Source organism: Corylus avellana, chromosome ca11 (assembly GCF_901000735.1).
Source record: "Corylus avellana chromosome ca11, CavTom2PMs-1.0".
Classification (NCBI taxonomy): domain Eukaryota; kingdom Viridiplantae; phylum Streptophyta; class Magnoliopsida; order Fagales; family Betulaceae; genus Corylus; species Corylus avellana.
In genome coordinates this window covers 19824892-19842848 of record NC_081551.1, presented here as the reverse complement: position 1 = coordinate 19842848, position 17957 = coordinate 19824892, and the positions used below count along the sequence as shown (strand labels likewise).

The 17957-nt window shown below is 34.4% G+C and overlaps 1 protein-coding gene across 2 annotated transcripts; it reads right to left on the bottom strand.

The window, feature by feature from the left end:
• Positions 1 to 2295: 2295 nt before the first annotated feature.
• On the bottom strand, positions 2296 to 17128 carry LOC132165284 (probable RNA-dependent RNA polymerase 5). Of its 2 annotated transcripts, none has more exons than XM_059575779.1 (19): positions 16777 to 17128; positions 15528 to 15633; positions 15308 to 15443; positions 14300 to 14377; positions 13385 to 13568; positions 12244 to 12439; positions 12072 to 12159; positions 11786 to 11929; positions 11445 to 11522; positions 11253 to 11324; positions 10007 to 10113; positions 7665 to 7813; positions 7084 to 7306; positions 6400 to 6625; positions 5030 to 5190; positions 4501 to 4666; positions 3211 to 3349; positions 2791 to 2957; positions 2296 to 2668 (listed from the first exon to the last, which is right to left on the bottom strand). In XM_059575779.1, exons 1-19 carry the CDS (start codon positions 17075 to 17077, stop codon positions 2402 to 2404), a joined length of 2988 nt encoding a protein of 995 aa, XP_059431762.1. In that variant the 5' UTR covers positions 17078 to 17128; the 3' UTR covers positions 2296 to 2401. The 2 variants fall into 2 exon arrangements, with proteins under 2 accessions (XP_059431762.1, XP_059431763.1); XM_059575780.1 differs by having other exon boundaries at positions 11253 to 11309.
• Positions 17129 to 17957: the final 829 nt, after the last annotated feature.

The window sequence follows — 17957 nt, the reverse complement described above, 5'->3', positions numbered from 1 at the left end:
CTTGTAACTTGTTGCAGCATCTCAAAGATTTCTTCCTTTTTGTACAAAATTTACAATCAAACGGCCACCAAGACAATGATGAATGGGAAAAATTTGCAAAGCTAAGCAAATTTTTTAGCTTAGCTTTCTTTTCTTGGTATTGGTATCATTTTTTTTTACAAAATAATTTTTTTTAAAAGTTAACATTAATCATTTTTATATAAAAAGGTTGCTATAAAATAGAAAAAAAAAAATTATATGTCCTTTATTGTCATTTTTACAACTAAAAGCACTTTTTTAGTTTTGTTACCAAACATCATTAAAAAATAAAAAAGCACTTAAAACATGCAGTTACCAAACATGTAACAACTTTCCAGTAGAAGTACTTTTGACAAAAGCTCATAGACAAAAGCTCTATATTGAAAAGCTCTATTTTTCACCGCAATCCCAAACAGGCTCTTAATAATTTATCAAATCACTTTCTAAGTTTAAAATGGATAAATGTTCCTTTTAAAAGTCGCATTATTTACACTTTTCCTGAAAATAAAAAAGAGCTCTAAAATGTTTTATATGGTTGGAACAATTCAGAGATATTCAATTAAAATGGGTATGCTTGATAAATTCAATGTTGATCCATTAATTAATTATTAAGGCCCATTATATTTTAGGTATTAATTCTTAATCAATGTTAAATATTTCAACCCCAATATATTTGATGAATTATTATTTTATTATTTTGAAGAAAGACGGAAGTTTTCTGAATAATGAAGGAAAGAAAAGCAAGAAGAAATATCACATGCTGCAAGGGCATTTTTGGAACAGTGAAAGAAGGCTGGAAAAGGCGCCGGTTTTGAAGTAAGCCTCTTGTTCACTAGACCATGCTCCTGCAGCCTTTTGGCAGATAATTTCAAAGTGACTGAACAGTATATGCCCAACGCCGCTGCCCAAAAACGTTTGTCAAAAAGAGCCTAATAAACGGAATACCAAGAATGCATTTCGAAAAAACCAGCCTCATGCACTGCCCCCACAGAGGAGAGGCAAGGAGAGAGTACAGAGCATCTTTAGTTGTCTCATGAAGGAATATATCACAAGGTGAAAAAAACTTAAATACATAGGAAATCTACTAATAAAAATGTGAAAAAGTAAGATCTTGGCAATATTTTAGAAATGGTCGAAGTGTGAGAGTCTTCTGCTGAAAAACTAGAGTATGCTCTACTTTAAGCTAGAATTACGGATACTTTTGACTGTAAAATTTTTGTTAGCATTATATAGCATAAAGGAAGCTTTAAAAAATGGAGTATCCGTACGTATGAAAATAAGAAAAATTATGGTCAAGAGATACCAAACACGATATTTTGCCCCCCACATTCATGCCATCCATAATCCATAAAAAGAGAGAAAGGTGATGGAAGAGGAAAAAATTCACTGAAATATAGTGCCATTAATTGAGCAGTACCCCTAGAGGGCCTAATCTTTTTAAACTGTTGAAGTTAAAAGTGAAGATTTTCCAATACAACAATAGATCATGTTCTATGTTGGCCTTTTCTTAAACAACATGTTCACAAGTTACAGAGTAATTGCCAAGAGAGCATTGATTATGAAGAAGAGTAATTAACACATAACATAAGAAAGAAAGTGGGGAAGAGAGATTGAAAGAAAGAAATGGAGAGATAGACAATAATAAAAAATAGTAAATAGACAGCAGAGTGCATATTCACTATTACACTATAAGAAAAAAAAATGTTAAAGTAGCTACTGGACATAAAAAAATAGCTCATAATAGAGCATTTCCAACAAAATAGACAAATGACTTATAATAACTTTATTTTTTGTAATTTATAATAACTAAAAATGTTAAAGTAGCTACAAAAAAAAAAAAAAACATGCATTCTTAGACAGTGAATAACGACCACAACCAAATTACCCTGCTATGACACTTTGTTAACTTCGTACAATATCTCCATCCCCGCTATACTACACATGCAGGCAACAGGATATTCATATCATACTTCTTCACTCCATACAATCCTCATGAAGCATCGATCCAGAACAAACAACAGGACAATCCTCATGAAGCATCGATCCAGAACAAACAACAGGATCTCCATATGAAAGATTTTATGAAATATTATTTCCTCGATCCGTACTAATATTCAGGGGCCTCACATGTATTTACTTATCTTTATACTAGCTTTATTGGACAGACACCGACTAGGGTATGAACACGATTCTTAATTTTATATATATAGATTAACCCTGAAATCATGAATTAATGCTTTCACAAAGAAAATGGCGACAGATCGATATACTTGACAAGCTAAATATATATACCATATTTTATACGATAATAATACATATTTACACTACAATACTTCATGTCCTTTATTTATAATTATGATACAATATACCAATATCCCGTTAATTAAGGATCTCCCGTAAAACATCTACAAAAAAAACAAAGGGTATCCCGTAAAACAGATGGGAGAAAGAGAATGGATCTTTCGCCTGGTTTCATGGCATGGTACTTGAGTAGGGCTGGACCTGCAACTCTCCATGCAAAGCCACACCATGTGGCGGATCTTCTGCTCTTAGCAAAATCATAAGTGATGTTATATATTGCAAGAGCCTCACTAAAGATTTCTTTCATCCCCCTTTTACTCTCTTCAAATTCCGCAGCGCCATACAATATCTGCCAAGAAAATAGTTAGCAAAGCAAGAAAAGGGAAAAAGGGGTTTCAACTTTCAAGGCACGATTTACTTTCCATAGGAGTGCAAATTTGAGAATTTAAGAAGAATAAACTAAAGCCTCACCTTCTTATACTTCTGTATGACTTCCTCAGCAACCTCATTTTTGCCCTCATGATCACCATTACGCAAGGCATTAGCCATCTCCTGCCTATATTGCTCGTAGTGTTCCTTCCATTTGTTCAAGCATGCTTTAGGGACTTTAACATCAAAACAGGGGAGTTTCCTAATTTCTGAAGAGCACGACGTATATATATTAGCATCATATGATGTTCAAGCCTTTTAATGAAATGATTTTATCATTTTCATCACCAAACAATAAAGAAATGAAGAATGCAGCAGAATATAATTTGCCTCTCCTCTATCCTTTAAACATTGGATTCGTGCTATTTTGGCTCGCTTATAGCATAGACAATCTTCGTTAAGCATACCACGGGGGGAAGAATAATTCAAAATAATTGCCTTCTTAATTTAGAAAACCCTCACCTTTCATTGACGGATCTTCGAATTGATATGACTCAACCTTATCATATATTAAACCCAAAATAGATGTTGAAGTGTAAGATTTCTCCCTCTCCATGTAGTGTGGAAACAATTCTGCCTTCAATTCTTTTGGAACTTCAATCTATTTAGAAAAGAAAAAAGAAAAAAGGAGTATTAGTAAATTCAAGGTAGAACCAGTCACTGCAAAGCAACTTGGGAGATCAAGGATCATGACAATAAAATAACTAATAAAGCAGCAAAGCCCTTCAGATTTTATTAATTATTGATTGCTCAAGCATACTTCATCGCATTAACCACCAAAACACCTACTGATAAGATTGTTGCCTTAGAATTTGCTTATAACAAATTCATTGATAACTGGAGGGCAACAACTTTTTCTTTCCATCCATTAGTGAACCCTCAAAATTAGAGACAACATATAGATCGGACAAGCAGGAGGCTGAACAAGAGGGCTTACACTCCAGACAGCGGGCATACTATAAGCATTAATCGATTCCTTGAATGCAACCAAGGAATTAGCTCCATCACCCAAAATATAGAAACAATTGCTGGGAGGTTATAATCAGAAACATCTTCTGTGAGGTATAATCACCATATTGAGTACAAGCAACCAGGGGTTAATACGCTAAATAGATATGAGCAGAATGGTCTCCCAGAAATTATTGAGTGCAAATAAGGGATTTTGAACAAATGCTGTAAGAAGTATCTTAAGTATTTCAGACCACCAAATGGAAGGGGTTTACCGTCTTTCTCTTTTGCCCCAAGCTCATTCCCCTGTCCTCCATCAATCCCTCTTGTCCAGAAATTATTATATTTTTTGATAAGTCCCTCGTGTCCAGAAAATGAATCCTATTCACATTTAATTTTATGTAAACACTTAAGCCTAATCCGACTTATGCAGCACTCAACTACTAAAAACCTAATACAACCCCCACCAAAACAACTTGTATGTGCAGAGCATGCTGGTTCACTGGTTCAAAGCCCTTTCTAGTCCTCTCTATTATCTAAATACTTCTCTCATTTTTGCAGGTTGCTGCATGACCCCCATGCAATCTACTGTTGGACCATGCTTTGAAGTTAAAAAAGCTCAAAAGTCAAGTGCCATGTGGTGGTGAGCCTTGAAACATTTCAGCCTGAGAAGGTACTTGATATAAATAGTTCACAAGTTAATCAGCCTAATTTCATACCTAACCATATTGGAACTGGTAGAAAGTCACAGTACAAAAGATCCTGATGATTCCTGAGTATCTAGAAAAAAGATACAGAACTAACCTTTTGTCCACCCTTTTTCGGTGCATCTAAAGCATCATAGTAAATATCAATCAACTGAAGTATCTTTGCCTTCACGTGATCTTTCTCTTCAATACAATTCTCTCCCAGACTCAGAAGCTGATCCATTAATGCCAACCAGCTATCAGCTGCCTCACTCATAGCATAGCTGTAAACAGCAGAAAACATCATGGTTTCATGATAGTAAAGGTTGATCTTCATACCAGCTTCCTGATGTAAACAATACCTAGGAAACCCTATGACTTGATTGTGGAATGAAAAACCATATTTATATGAATTCCGTCTGATTTAAGTTTGGCCTTACAAACTCACACTCCAGAGAATAAGGTTTTCGAGATCCAACAATTAGTTGAAACTTCAAAAAGGGGAGAAATTTTAAAGCTAAAATGATTTTCAGAGAAAATCTATTTTCCCTGGACCATTACCCTTAATTGTTCATTACACATCTGGTCAAAATCTATTTGCATTAATTTTATAATCCATAATTAACAGATATATGTTAAGTGCATACCTTGGCTGAAACCTAGTTGTCAGGAACAGTTTAAAAAGCTCTTCCTCAAGTTTCTCAGCTGAAAAATCACTTGGCTTTTTATTGAGTACATTATGATTGGGTACATTTTGCATTGAAGAAGTCGGTGTCCAAGGCTCGCTCCCTTTGTAATATTTCAATAGCTGAAGTAATTTCAATAATAAGTGCTCAATGTATAAAGAAATTAAATAGTACCCACACATGCACACAAGGGCGACATTTGAAATGCCAATTTAGTACATCATAATACTCAGGGAAACAAATGATCTTCAGTTAAGAAGGCTTCATAAGTTTACTTATCAAAAAAGAAGGCTTCATAAGTTTAAAGATCATGTTCTTACTGTATTTCTTGAATAAAGACTTGATAACTTCGACTTTAGTTTCCTCAAAAAACCTAGGTCGTGTTGACACCAATAGCCATCGCGATACAATAAATCATACCTCTAAACTAGCTAAAGAGCAATAGTGGAAGATGTTAACCAGGTCCATTTTTGGTGATATACAAGGGCCTGACTTTGGCCAATGGTAGGAAATACATTACTGATGGCCTACTTTGGAAATATTTTAGAAATGGTCGAAGTGTGCAAGTCTTCTGCTGAAAAACTAGAGTGCTCTACTTTAAGCTAGAATTATGGATACTTTGACTGTAAAATTTTCGTTAGCATTATATAGCATACAGGAAGCTTTAAAAAATGGAGTATCTGTAGGAAAATAAGAAAAATTATGGTCAAGAGATACCAAACATGATATTTTTTCCCCCACATTCATGCCATCCATAATCAATAAAGGGAGAAAGGAGATGGAAGAGAAAAAAATTCACTGAAATAGTGCCATTAATTGAGTAGCACTCCTAGAGGACCTAATCTTTTTAAACTGTTGAAGTTAGAAGTGAAGATTTTCCAATACAACAATAGACGTTGTTCTATGTTGGCCTTTTCGTAAACAACATGTTCACAAGTTACAGAGTAATTGCCAAGAGAGCAATGATTATGAAGAAGAGTAATTAACACATAACATAAGAAAGAATGCCTTATGAAAGCTAGAGTAGAACTATATTAAGGGAACCACTATTCCTAGAATGAGATCAATTGAGCTAAGACTTGTGTATTCAACCTTAAGTAGTTTAAATACTTTTTAGAGTATTATTTGAATTTGTTAGACCAAAATTTTGACTTGAATTAAGAGGTTCACAAAAAAGAGAAACCCTACGAACACATCGAAAGCAAAATACCAAAAGATAGGAAAAGCATTAAGATTGCAAGACACTCAGAAAATAAGATTATACCCACAAAAATGAAAAAATCGGAGAAATGAAGAAATCATCTGAAACTAAAATAAATGAAAACGCTTACCTGGGGGTCTCTTGAGACCCAATACATGTCACCATCATAATCACCACCTGCTATTTCGTCCGCCAAGGACCGTGGACCTTTACAAGAGAAGAATATAGCATACTTGGCGTTTCCAACAAAAGATTCTAAGGCTTTCACATAGGTGGCCTTCAAAACATGAATGTCGCCAAAGTGTAAACCAGGATTCCGGTAGACTAATACCTTTCCCGAAATTTGTCCATTGTCACTACATATAATGTGTAAAGCTAAGAAACAAAGATAAGAACACACACAGAGACACATGAAATAAGTTAAAAAAAAAAAAAAAACCTTATTAATTGCCACTGAAGTCGTTACAAATTTGACAAAAAAAAAATAATAATTAAGAAAATATAAACTGTATCTACTCGTGCAGTCTTTGCAAAAGAAGCTCGATTCGGACAACAAATTGTAATTCAATGCCACCATAATGGTAGAGCATGAACTAGACAGACAAATTCTCTTTGTATTAGTGCGGTTCAAAGATCAAAGTGAAGTATAACAGGGGAATCTCTCAAAATTTTCAATAAAACATACCTGTTGGAATATAAATTTCAAAATATTTGTTGTCCAATACTTGTATGGTTGCTTTCTCCCTTTTTTCTTAAAATGCTCCAATGGTTTCAACCATAAAGAAATGAAAAACATGTTAAACAGCATACATACAGAATAACACAAACTTCATCACTCTCAAGGATTCCAGTGGGATCAGCAGTCCCCATTAAATAGTAAGATTCCGGTACTGGAAGCTTTCCTTGTCCAAGACTTCTTTTTTCCATCTTTATCAGTATAGACAGCCAATGTTGCAAAAATGATTCATCAAGAGGTATCCCTGATAAAATCATTCTTGCTGCACTAAAATCATCCGTGTCATCATGGTGGATGGAAACTGCATAAAGCAAAAGAATTGAAGGAAATTCATCAAGGATTTGTACATTGAAAGAGAAGTAAATGAAACAGACAAGTATTATCACTCTTTTGGTGAGATTGCCGAAAGCCAATAAGAAGCAAATAAAAACATTCAACACGGAAAAAAAAAAAAAAGAAGCCTTAACGCCAAAATGGCCAATGAATGCATAGAAAGATAGCAAAACATAAGATTTTGCTCCCAATAATGCCATAAATAATAATGGTAACAGTAAAAGTAAACATAACAGTAATAGTAATCATAATAACAATAGTAACAAAGATAAGAGAAACATTATGGAAACCCATATCCTACAAACAAGCTTTATCAGAAAGACTACCTTTTAGTGCTGCACGCTTATCGGAGAAAACGCCATGACCATCCCTTAAAGCATTCTTAACTATTTCAATGAAATATTCCTTTGGGACCCCTCCATAGCTTAAAAGTGCAATCAAATACCTTGACAAAAATGCTCTCTTGGGCTTACGACTATCAGATTAGAACTTAAAAATTAGAATATCGCCTTAAACAATAGAAATAAACAGAAGTAGCACTTCAATATATCTGAATGTTCTTTTCATGATAAATAATATAATCAAAACTGACATCAATACAAGCAAACCATAGAATTGTAATATCATATGACTGCTATTGTTATGTCTCAAATCACGAACAAGCATCTGCGGAAAATGATTTCCTATGTAAACTATAATAGCACACTTTGTACTAATATAGTTGGTCAGTGGGTGAAATCTTTTAGAGTCAACCACATCAACCAAGAACTATTTTTTATCAATTAATTCAATAGTGAGTAAAATTTAAATTTCCATGTGTTAATTTTCCATAATTAGCATAGCAAACTCAATCTCAATTATCACTACTAGTTTCTTTGCACACCAACATACACCACATTTGCTAAATGAATGTGTTTCACATTTCATGAACCAGCTCCAGACCACTTTGGCAACAATGGGTATTAGCCCGTGATTTGTAGACGTAAAGAAGAGTCTCAAGTTTCAATGCACACTAGGTGTCAGCTCTGCAACTAGCAAATCAAGACATAAGGACATGTCCAGAAGGTGAACTTACTTAGCAGTCTCAAAGCAAGTGTCAGACATAGGAGATTCAGGTCTCATGTCCTCAAGTGTCCAACATGCCAATTTTCAAATATAAGTGCCTACAAATCATAGCAATTAATGGTGTCTCTGCCTTATGAACCCTATTTAATGGAAGTCTTCCATTGAAGACTAGACTTGAAATGTGGTAGGGAGGTGCGGGAGTTGTAAGGTTGCTGTCGCTAGTTAAAAGGTTCTCAGCAGGGTATTGCAGTTTTCAACAGAGTTTTGAAGTCATTGAGCATTTTCTTTCCTTGACAATGGACAGTATTATTAATCTGTCCGGCGTGGTTCCTTCTTTCACTGCCTCATGGTACAAGGCCAACAGAGTTTATTGTTAAAACGTTTCTCGACATGCAAAGATTTGTTGGATTTCAAGGGCAGTTCCATCTCACTACTACTGTGAAAATCGACACATGTTCGGTAGGATTTTGCTTATGGTCAAAATATGAGGGGTTTAAAACCTTTCTATGAACAAGAATCTCAAAAACTTTTAAATAATTAAAGATTATATGTGACATCTTATAAATAGAGTTGGTACTTCTTTCTAAAAGCTTAACGGTCCACTACATCAAACCTATCAACATCTGCCACATGTCCCATATGTCACACTAGTATTACTTAAAAAGAAATTTTAAAAAAAAAAATAGGGGATGGTCTATGACCAGCCTGGGGTAGCTGAAACCACCCACGGCCACCCCCTAAATTTTTCCTCCCATGTGCCACATTAGTATAATTTAAAAATAAACATGAATAAAAAAATTAAAAAAATAAAAATTAGGGGGTGGTCAATGGCCATCCAAGTAGTAGTCAAACCAACCACCCCTGGCCATTCGGGCCACCCCCATTTGGCCAAAGGGAGTGGTGGAGCCAGCCCCTAAATTTTTATTTTATTACTATTATTTTTTTTTAAATAGTACTAATATGGCATATCGGACATGTGACAATCACTGATAGGTTTGACGTGACAATCGTGAAGCTTTTGGATGAAAAATGCAGGAAAGTACCAACTGTGTTTATAAGATGTGTACATGTACCATTTATGATACTTTTGCAAATTGAGGTAGCTATTTGATAATGAGGCAAAGCATAGGTACTAAAAAAGGTATTTACCCCGTAAAACTTTAACGGTAGGGTAGATACTACAAATTAGCCTCATAGCTTAGGTGAGGAAATGCAATTTACCCTACTTTACATATTGATTCAATTGTTGTCAGGCAATGGTTGACTCTTCATCAACCCCAAGCTTTACCTACAATGCAAATAATTACATATTTCTAAGACACTATCCTAGGTAAACTTCCTGCACCAAAGCCATTCACATACAAATATCAGCATGAAGAACAAAAATTTAAATATCCTTTTTTTCTGAATAATTATAATTTTCCTTTTCTCCATTTTGAACCTTGAGTACATTTGATTGTTCCAAAAATAGGCCATTTTCAAAGTAAATTCAGATTAAATGATACTTTAGTAACAAGATTATAATGGAAATAACTACCATGTCAACTGAAGAGGACATATAAATTGCAAAATCAAGTAAAAGTAAGGGTGAAATGATGAATACCTTGTTCCTACTATCTCAAATGAATTCTCCGTTCTAATATTTGTAAGTTTTGGATCTGTCCAAACTTTAATCATTGAAGGTCGAACTTGAATTGTTCTAGGAGGAAGCTACAAAATTTGAATACAAAACACCAAAAAAGGTATGCAATATAAGAAGAAAAAGGAAACTAGAACAAGACAAAAAATAAAGAAGAACAGAGCTAAGAGCCTCAACAGCCAATTAGGAACCTTCAACAAACACAACATATTAGAAATCAAAACTAAAATTAGTACCATTAACCCTGAAGTGATGTGCATAATGTATTACACTAACTTCAGAGTGTAAGTGTCACGACCTACGAAAAATGCTAGCTACATACATAGTAAAGAACCAATGTGGAACTTGCCACTCATGTAGTAATATTTTCACAATCCACCCACCCAAGGTGAGACTAATTTTATGGGGCGTCACAATCTTTCCCACTCAAATCCCCAACGCATGCTTTAAGATCCACATACTATAATGCCCCAGCACCACATGGTGTTACTACTTTGCTCTGATACCATTTTTCAGAACTCAGAAAAAACGCTAACCACATCTATGCTATTATTCCAAAAGAACTAATTATAATACAATTGGAATTCCTAAATTCACTTCTAAAGACAAATTTCACTTGGTATATAACCAATGTGGGATTTGACACTCATGCAACACCGTCGTAGCCCACCCACTTAATGTGAAACTAATTTCCTAGAGTGTTACAATAAGTTTCTAAATTTACATAATTATTAGAAATAAACCTGTGACTAAGGTTGAATGATATTCAATTATGAGAAAAAAAAAAATTACGTTATTATTTAATAGAAATTGGAGGTGATTTCCAATTAATATTGGCCAAAAATGATATTTGATCCATGTTATTCAACATCATAATATATTGCAGTGAAAGAGGCATACAGTCAGGTGATATATGATTAAAAAATAGCATCAAGGTCATGTTGGCAGTGTTGTCTAATCTGTTCCACTAATGCCTCAATTTGATATGTTCCATACAAATTAAAACATTCTATTCCAATAAAATTCCAACTATAAGGCCATCCACCGGCACTAAATTGAATAAAAATTGCATTCTAGACTCATCATTACTTTGTTTGTGGTCATAGCAAGTATATTCATTTTCAGTTAAAGCTGGATCCTTTGGAAGTAACTTTTAGAGATGACAAACCAATACATTCTTTTCTCCAATAGAAACTGACAATAAAACTACCTTTTTATTGACCAAAACAGTTCCCTTGATAGCACAACCGTTGTTAAAGAGACGGAACTGGATCAGCAAAGGCTAGAAAACAGCCAAAAAGATGTGAGAAAGAATGAAAAGAATTCCAAGCCCAAAATAAATGAAACACATCAACAGAGACTCAAAAAGAGAAAATCATGCCCCAGTACTAGATCAACATACCAGTTCTCGGGTTTGAGATTTTGGTTGTTTCATCATTGCCAAAATTTTCCCCGCAAGTTCATCAAGTTCGGAACTTCTCTGCTAATATTAAAACAGACCATTAGTCGAAAGATTAGTTACGTAACAGAAGATTAGAGGACATACTAGTCTTAAAAAAAATACAGAAGACAAAAAGACAACATGGTATATAAAACATCCAGCCATGTGTACATAATTCAGATCAGTTAACATAAACTGGAATATGTTCCAAGAAATTAAAAAAATTTATATTCATCACTTCAAACTGCAACATATAGGCTGTCAAAGTGCATCTTATAAGGAAACAATCCAGTATCACAAACCTCAATATTTTCATCTCTGATTTGCTCTCCTTTGTAAATATCATGAGAGCAAAGCAATGCTAAATCCTCAGATATGAAACCAGTTCCATCTGTAAGTATACGAGGTTTATCATCTTTATCATAGACAATATTGCCATCTCTATCCTGCAATTCACCCAAAGAGGAAAAGGAAAAAAAGAAGAAGAAGAGTACAATGCATGTTGATGGAATTAGTAAAAAGAATTGAATATAACTACATTCACAGAATGCAGGAAATCTCACTGGAAAAATAATTCAAAGATCGTACCCTGCAAAGTACATCTTCAATTACTTCAATATTAACAGATGCTACATCAACTTCTAGCTTTACGGTCTTGGACAAGATAAGAGAAAACCTGAATAAGGATAATACACACAAAGACTTGAGAAAGTGCTCAGATATGGCTCTGAAAAAGGGATGCTTTGAATTGTTTACGTACCTAGCCATAAAGCTGGTCACACTAGACAATCCATGTGCATGCATAAATACCGCTCTTGCTTCATTAACTGTTTTCCTAGATAATATATATTCGCTCTGATCAATAGTAGCATTAGACTCCATCCGAATGAAAAAACATTTGACAGGTGAAGTAGTTGAGTTTTTCTTCCTTTCTTCTCTTCCGCCATCTTTAAACACTGACCAATAACCAAATCAAGAAAGTATCAATTATGCTAGGTCTTTTAACAAGCCAAATTGATAAGAAATCTTTTAGGTTTATCTATTTGCATGTTACTGGAACCTAAATTATGACTCGAATAAGATAACAAGCAAGGGAAAAATATAGGATCTGACCAGGTGCAAAACCACCCTTTGGCTAAAATTTTAAAAAGTCCTTTAAATTTTATGATACTTATGAGATGGACCCCAAAAAAAAAATTTTTACCCCCCAAAAGATCTTTTTGTTTTTAGTTTTGCCCCTCCACCCCCAAACTAAAATTCGGCTCTTGGATCTGACAAAGAACCATGCACCATTACTTGAACTCATACTTGGTCCTATTCAAAAGGAAATGACAAACTCAGATTTGTTATCTGTAATAAGAATAACAAAATACCCAAAAAAAAAAAAAAAAACAAAACAAAAAACGGATCCTTTAAAACCTTGGGACCATATACCCAAACAAGTTAGGTAGGGATGAACTTGCGTGGCCCGTGTGCAGTGTGCATGTGTGAAGGTGAATCGGTACATCCACAGTAAAAAATTCCAGATACCTACTTCTTGTTTTAATCATATATGAGAGAGAGCACAAGGCAAAACAATTATCAAGATTTTGCAACTCTCTCTTACTCGCTTTATACAAAGTTGGTCCTTTCAAAAAGGAAATCACACTCCAAACACAAGAAAGGGCAAAAATTTCAGTGATAAGAAAAATAAAGGAACAGTACTTCAGAAATGGGAAAAAGATCCAAAACTTGTTTTTGTATGTATAACATTAAAATCGAAAAGTATCAAGTGCACATCCTGAATTGAATTGCTTCTAAACAATAGTACAGTTCAAAGAACAAAGAGAAGTAAAAATAAGAAAACAAGAACTAACCAAAAATGTAAAGTTCATTAAAAAATACAATAAAGAATAGCTTACCAAAAAAACAATAACGACGGGAACCAACACGAATCCCTTCTCTTGCAATCTTCTGGTAAATAGAATAATAATCCCGGGAAAAGATTCTCCTGCCTGCCACCTCTTCAGCAAACTTCACTGCTAGAACGTTCTCATCACCTAAAACTCTTTGTAGGTGAGTTTTTGTTTCGTGTAAATACGGGCCCTGAATATGGTCAAATGAAACAACAATATATTTAGCACAAAATATCTTGAAGTGATAAATTAATAGTAGAACTCTCTTCATAATGAAGAACTGAAACATGAAGATGTCAATTTATAAGAACATAATACTTTGTAAAGAAGTTAAGAGCATAAATGCTTGAGATCCACAAAATATTGCTTATCGGTGACAATGTATTGATTAAAGTACTGTGTTTGAGCACTCTAAACGTGTGTTATTAAGGAAAAACATATACAGCTATTTTATGAAGCTACTTTCTTCATAAAAAAAATTAGGTGACAACAAGACAACACACATTACCGGTGCAACCTCAAGCCCTGAAGCAAACAGAACTGAGATGCAAACCTTTCATAATAGAAAGTGTCAAGTACCAATTCTTGATGTGCACTGGCATGAATTACTATAAATCACTGCCACCCAAGAAATCGAACCCAGAAGGCACAACCTTCCTCTATGATAATTGACAATAGTAGTGTGTCTCATGCATGTACTTGTATTACATTTCTATGAGGGAAGTTAAGTTTTGATGACCTAGAATACAGCTTCCCACAGAACCTTAATCAATTTTACACCAGCAATTGAGGTAAACTTCCATGAGTTAAGTAGATTTGAAAAAATCATCCTCAAAATAGAAGTCGGTTTATGTGATCACATACATGTATCTGCTTGTGTTTGGGCATGCTCTATGTATACAATGGAGGATACATACAAACCTTGAACCTGTATTTCCCATCCAGAGAAACATGACAATGATACAGATGTGTCGTCTTTTTCGCATCCCAATCAAGAGTCTGCAAGACCCCAAAAACAGAAAAGGGTTAAGCAAATATTGCAGTTGATACAAGGGAGGCTGATGACTAAAAAAGAGAAGTTAACACTGCTGGCCGGAGAGCATTTACCTCTCAAATACTCAATAATAAAATTGAACCCTTATTTGAAATTTATCCACCATCAGACAGAAGATAACATTCACATTTTCTAATTGAATTCCATTTATCCAATAACTAGATTAGCTCAATAAAGTTTAGAAAGCGGAGTCAATTTTGCACATAAAATGCTAATAGAAACAGGTAGGATGGTTCTAATTATAGTAATTGGAGAATAACTAATCAGATTTTGAATCGAAGCAACTTGTTACCACCAGCATTCAAGTAATGCCCTTTGATTTCACCGATTTCAGCACATTTCCCAGATTAAATCTTCTCTCTCTCTCTCTCTCTCTCTCTCTCTCTCCTTTTTTTTTCTTTTTTTTCTTTTTACTGTTTGCTGGGAACTCATGGATTCGCTCATCTAAAACATATCAACCACACAACAAAAGATTCCTAGCTCAAACAAATTTACGGATGTGAGGATATATTAAGAGGCCATTTATTCATCTCTTTAATGAATCACCTGGAATAAAAAAGAGCAAAGAGAACATAGAAGACATGGCTGTCTATTTTATGTACTCAGAAACCCTACTAATTGTTAAGATATCACTTCATAAAAATAGCATTTGTAGGTTCCTTCCGATTATTTGAATCAAGTCACAAGTATATACATTACTGTTTCAGATAAACAGTTCTTTTTTTAGAGGAAAAAAAAAAACTACTTTTTCATAATATGAAGAGGAAAGCAACTTCAATCTTTTATATATATTCAGTGGACTTCTCAGGCATTAAGAAATTAGTCAAGAAACGGTAAGCATCATAGGTCAACAACAATTAGAACATAATATTCACCATTAGCCGGTCTTCTTCGTCAATATATTTTTTTCCCAAGGTTTCCCAAACTCTTTCTTCAAAATCTAGCATCCCTAAATGTTTCAGACTCCTAATTTCATCGGCAGAAATATCATCAATATCCTCCAGCAGGTTTCTGTAGAAAAAATCAAAAAAGCAGCTTAGCATGAGCATAGTATGCAGTAACCGCAACTACCAGTCGAAAGCAAGGAAAACTTACTCCCCAATATAACTCAGTATTAGAAATGCCTTTCGAAACTCAAGTTCTCCCCAGGCCGCTAACTTCTCTGAACTCAAACTTGAAGAGGGTGAGCCTCTCAGATTCCCTTGAATTATTATTATTGGAGTGTGAGTAACAGCACCACTTACGGGCACAAAATGTACCCCAAAAAAAAAAATCATATAACACTATTTGGTTTATTGCATATGGAATAAAATCAAGCAAGGGCATAGTATAACACTGTCATACAAATTAAACTAACTTCCCCCAACAAAATGTAAACAAATTAAAGTTAGAAATTAGGAAGAAGCATATAAAGCCTGATACAATATGTTTTGGTGAACTCAAAGTGGGGTGCCTCTCAAATTCCCTGGAATTAGAGATCAAGTAAGGGCACCACCCATCTCATTTTTGGAAAATACATTCTAGGAACTATTATCTACCCGATAAAAAATTACAGAGGTTCTAAAGCAAATGCTGCATGAAGCTCAAGATTAAGCCCTCCTACAAAGAAAATACAAATCGTGACCAACAAAATTTTAAAAATCTAACACCATGTTGACTTCATAGGACCCCGAATTTGAAATTTCAATGATGAAGAAGAGTAATGCAGCTACTACTAATCCTATACTTCACACTACAATCACATTATGCTAACGTGACATGGACAAGTAGTCCTTGATTTTTTATTTTTAACAAAGACTATTAGCTCATGCCATATCAGCATAGCATGATTATGATGTGAAGAATAGCATTTCTTGTTGAAGAATAACCAACAAAGCCACTGGCGGAGTCAGCAATTTTCTATTGGGCGCCGGATTAATAAAACAATACTACTAGAATAAAGTTCAAACAGTATATGAAAGGAAAAGTTCTAAACCAAATATTAGAAAACCAGAGGACTAAATCCAGTAATCCACTAAATATTAGAAAACCAGAGGACTAGTATTTACAACATTCGGCCGCTTAAACTCCAACAGTGAAAAAGCAAGTATAAATAATAAACCCTCAATTTTTCACAGTAAAAAACGAGGGGAAGATAAAAATTAAAATAAATAACATTTCCTTGTAGCCAAACAGAGCCTGAAGAAAAAGAACGCTCTGAGAGTTAGAACAATGAGAATGCGAATTAGACCAAACGATTCGTTTAAAAGTAGCATCTCAACAAGTTATATCCAGTGATCATTGAAAAATTCCCGTAGAAATAAGCGTTGTCAACAAAATGAGATAGCAAAATTTGGGTGGGTACCTTGTGGCGGGCTGAACATGAGGCGGGAAGCAAAGGAGGGAGTGCAAAGAGGAAAGACGGGGGCAAGTCTCTGAGGGGAGGCTTTGTCGATCATGTAGAGGATGAATCCGCCGAGGCCTTTCCTGTTGAAAGAGGCCGATATTTTACGGAGGATCTCGAGAGCCGCTTCCTCACCTAGCGAGGCTAGCTTCTGCCGCACTTCGGCGCCTGGGGGCTCCTGCTTCTGCTCCCTGCAGATATTCTGGAGCAGTTGCTCCACCGCGTCAGGGAGCGCAACTTGTGCAGACCAAGGGTCCGCCATTAGAGTAAGAGGAACAGAGAGAGAGAGAGAGAGAGAGAGAGAGAGAGAGAGTGTGTGTGAGTTCTTCAACGGGAGCAAATGTGAGACATTTCCCGCTTCTTTAAGAAGAGAATATATAATAGGAAGGTGTACGTGGATTTAGACACAACAGTTATTATTTTAATAAATAATTTAAATTTTTAAATAAGAAATCAATCGTAAAATTGAATATAATTTATGAGTAAGAGTAATGCTATTTATACTGGTGTGGAACAATTGAAAATTAAGTTAAATTAATAAATATTTGTAAAAAAAATTAAGATTAATATTTACTTCATTTCAGTTGTGTAAAAATACTATAACAATTTATTAAATAGTATTTATCATAATTTATTAAATTCAATTGGCATATTTAAAATATATATTATTTTTATATACATTTTTTTTAATAAAATATGTACCTTAATATATATATATATATATATAAAATTCATTATTTAATTCATTATTTTTCAACCATCTTTAAATCATATAAATATATAATGTATATTGATTTAATAAATTAGTGAAGGTCCAAAATATGATATCAATTTATTTTTTTCTAAGCATAAATATGATATCATTGATATGATGGTGCATGTAGTGGATTTTTTTTTGTTTTTTTCCCAATTTGATGTGTACAGTAAGAAAGGCTCTTGGGTTAATTATCTTTTTAGTACTTAGATTTTCACGTTTATTTTTTTCCACCTAGATTTCAATCCGTATCACAAATAATACCTAACTTATGAGTAAATACCAATTTAATACATCCATCACCATTTCATCGGCCAAACTAACAGATTGCCATGGGGTTGGTTTCGGCCACTCCCTAAGACCAATCTGGGGGTGGCCAAACCACCCC

Excerpts from the sequence above, each read along its gene's own strand:
- LOC132165284 (XM_059575779.1), bottom strand. The coding sequence starts at position 17,077 with ATGGCGGACCCTTGGTCTGCACAAGTTGCGCTCCCTGACGCGGTGGAG. Across the intron at positions 15,444-15,527 it reads ATACTGAGTTATATTGGGGA|AAACCTGCTGGAGGATATTG; the intron begins GTAAGTTTTCCT and ends TTTTTTCTACAG. Across the intron at positions 2,958-3,210 it reads CGAAGATCCGTCAATGAAAG|AAATTAGGAAACTCCCCTGT; the intron begins GTGAGGGTTTTC and ends CGTGCTCTTCAG.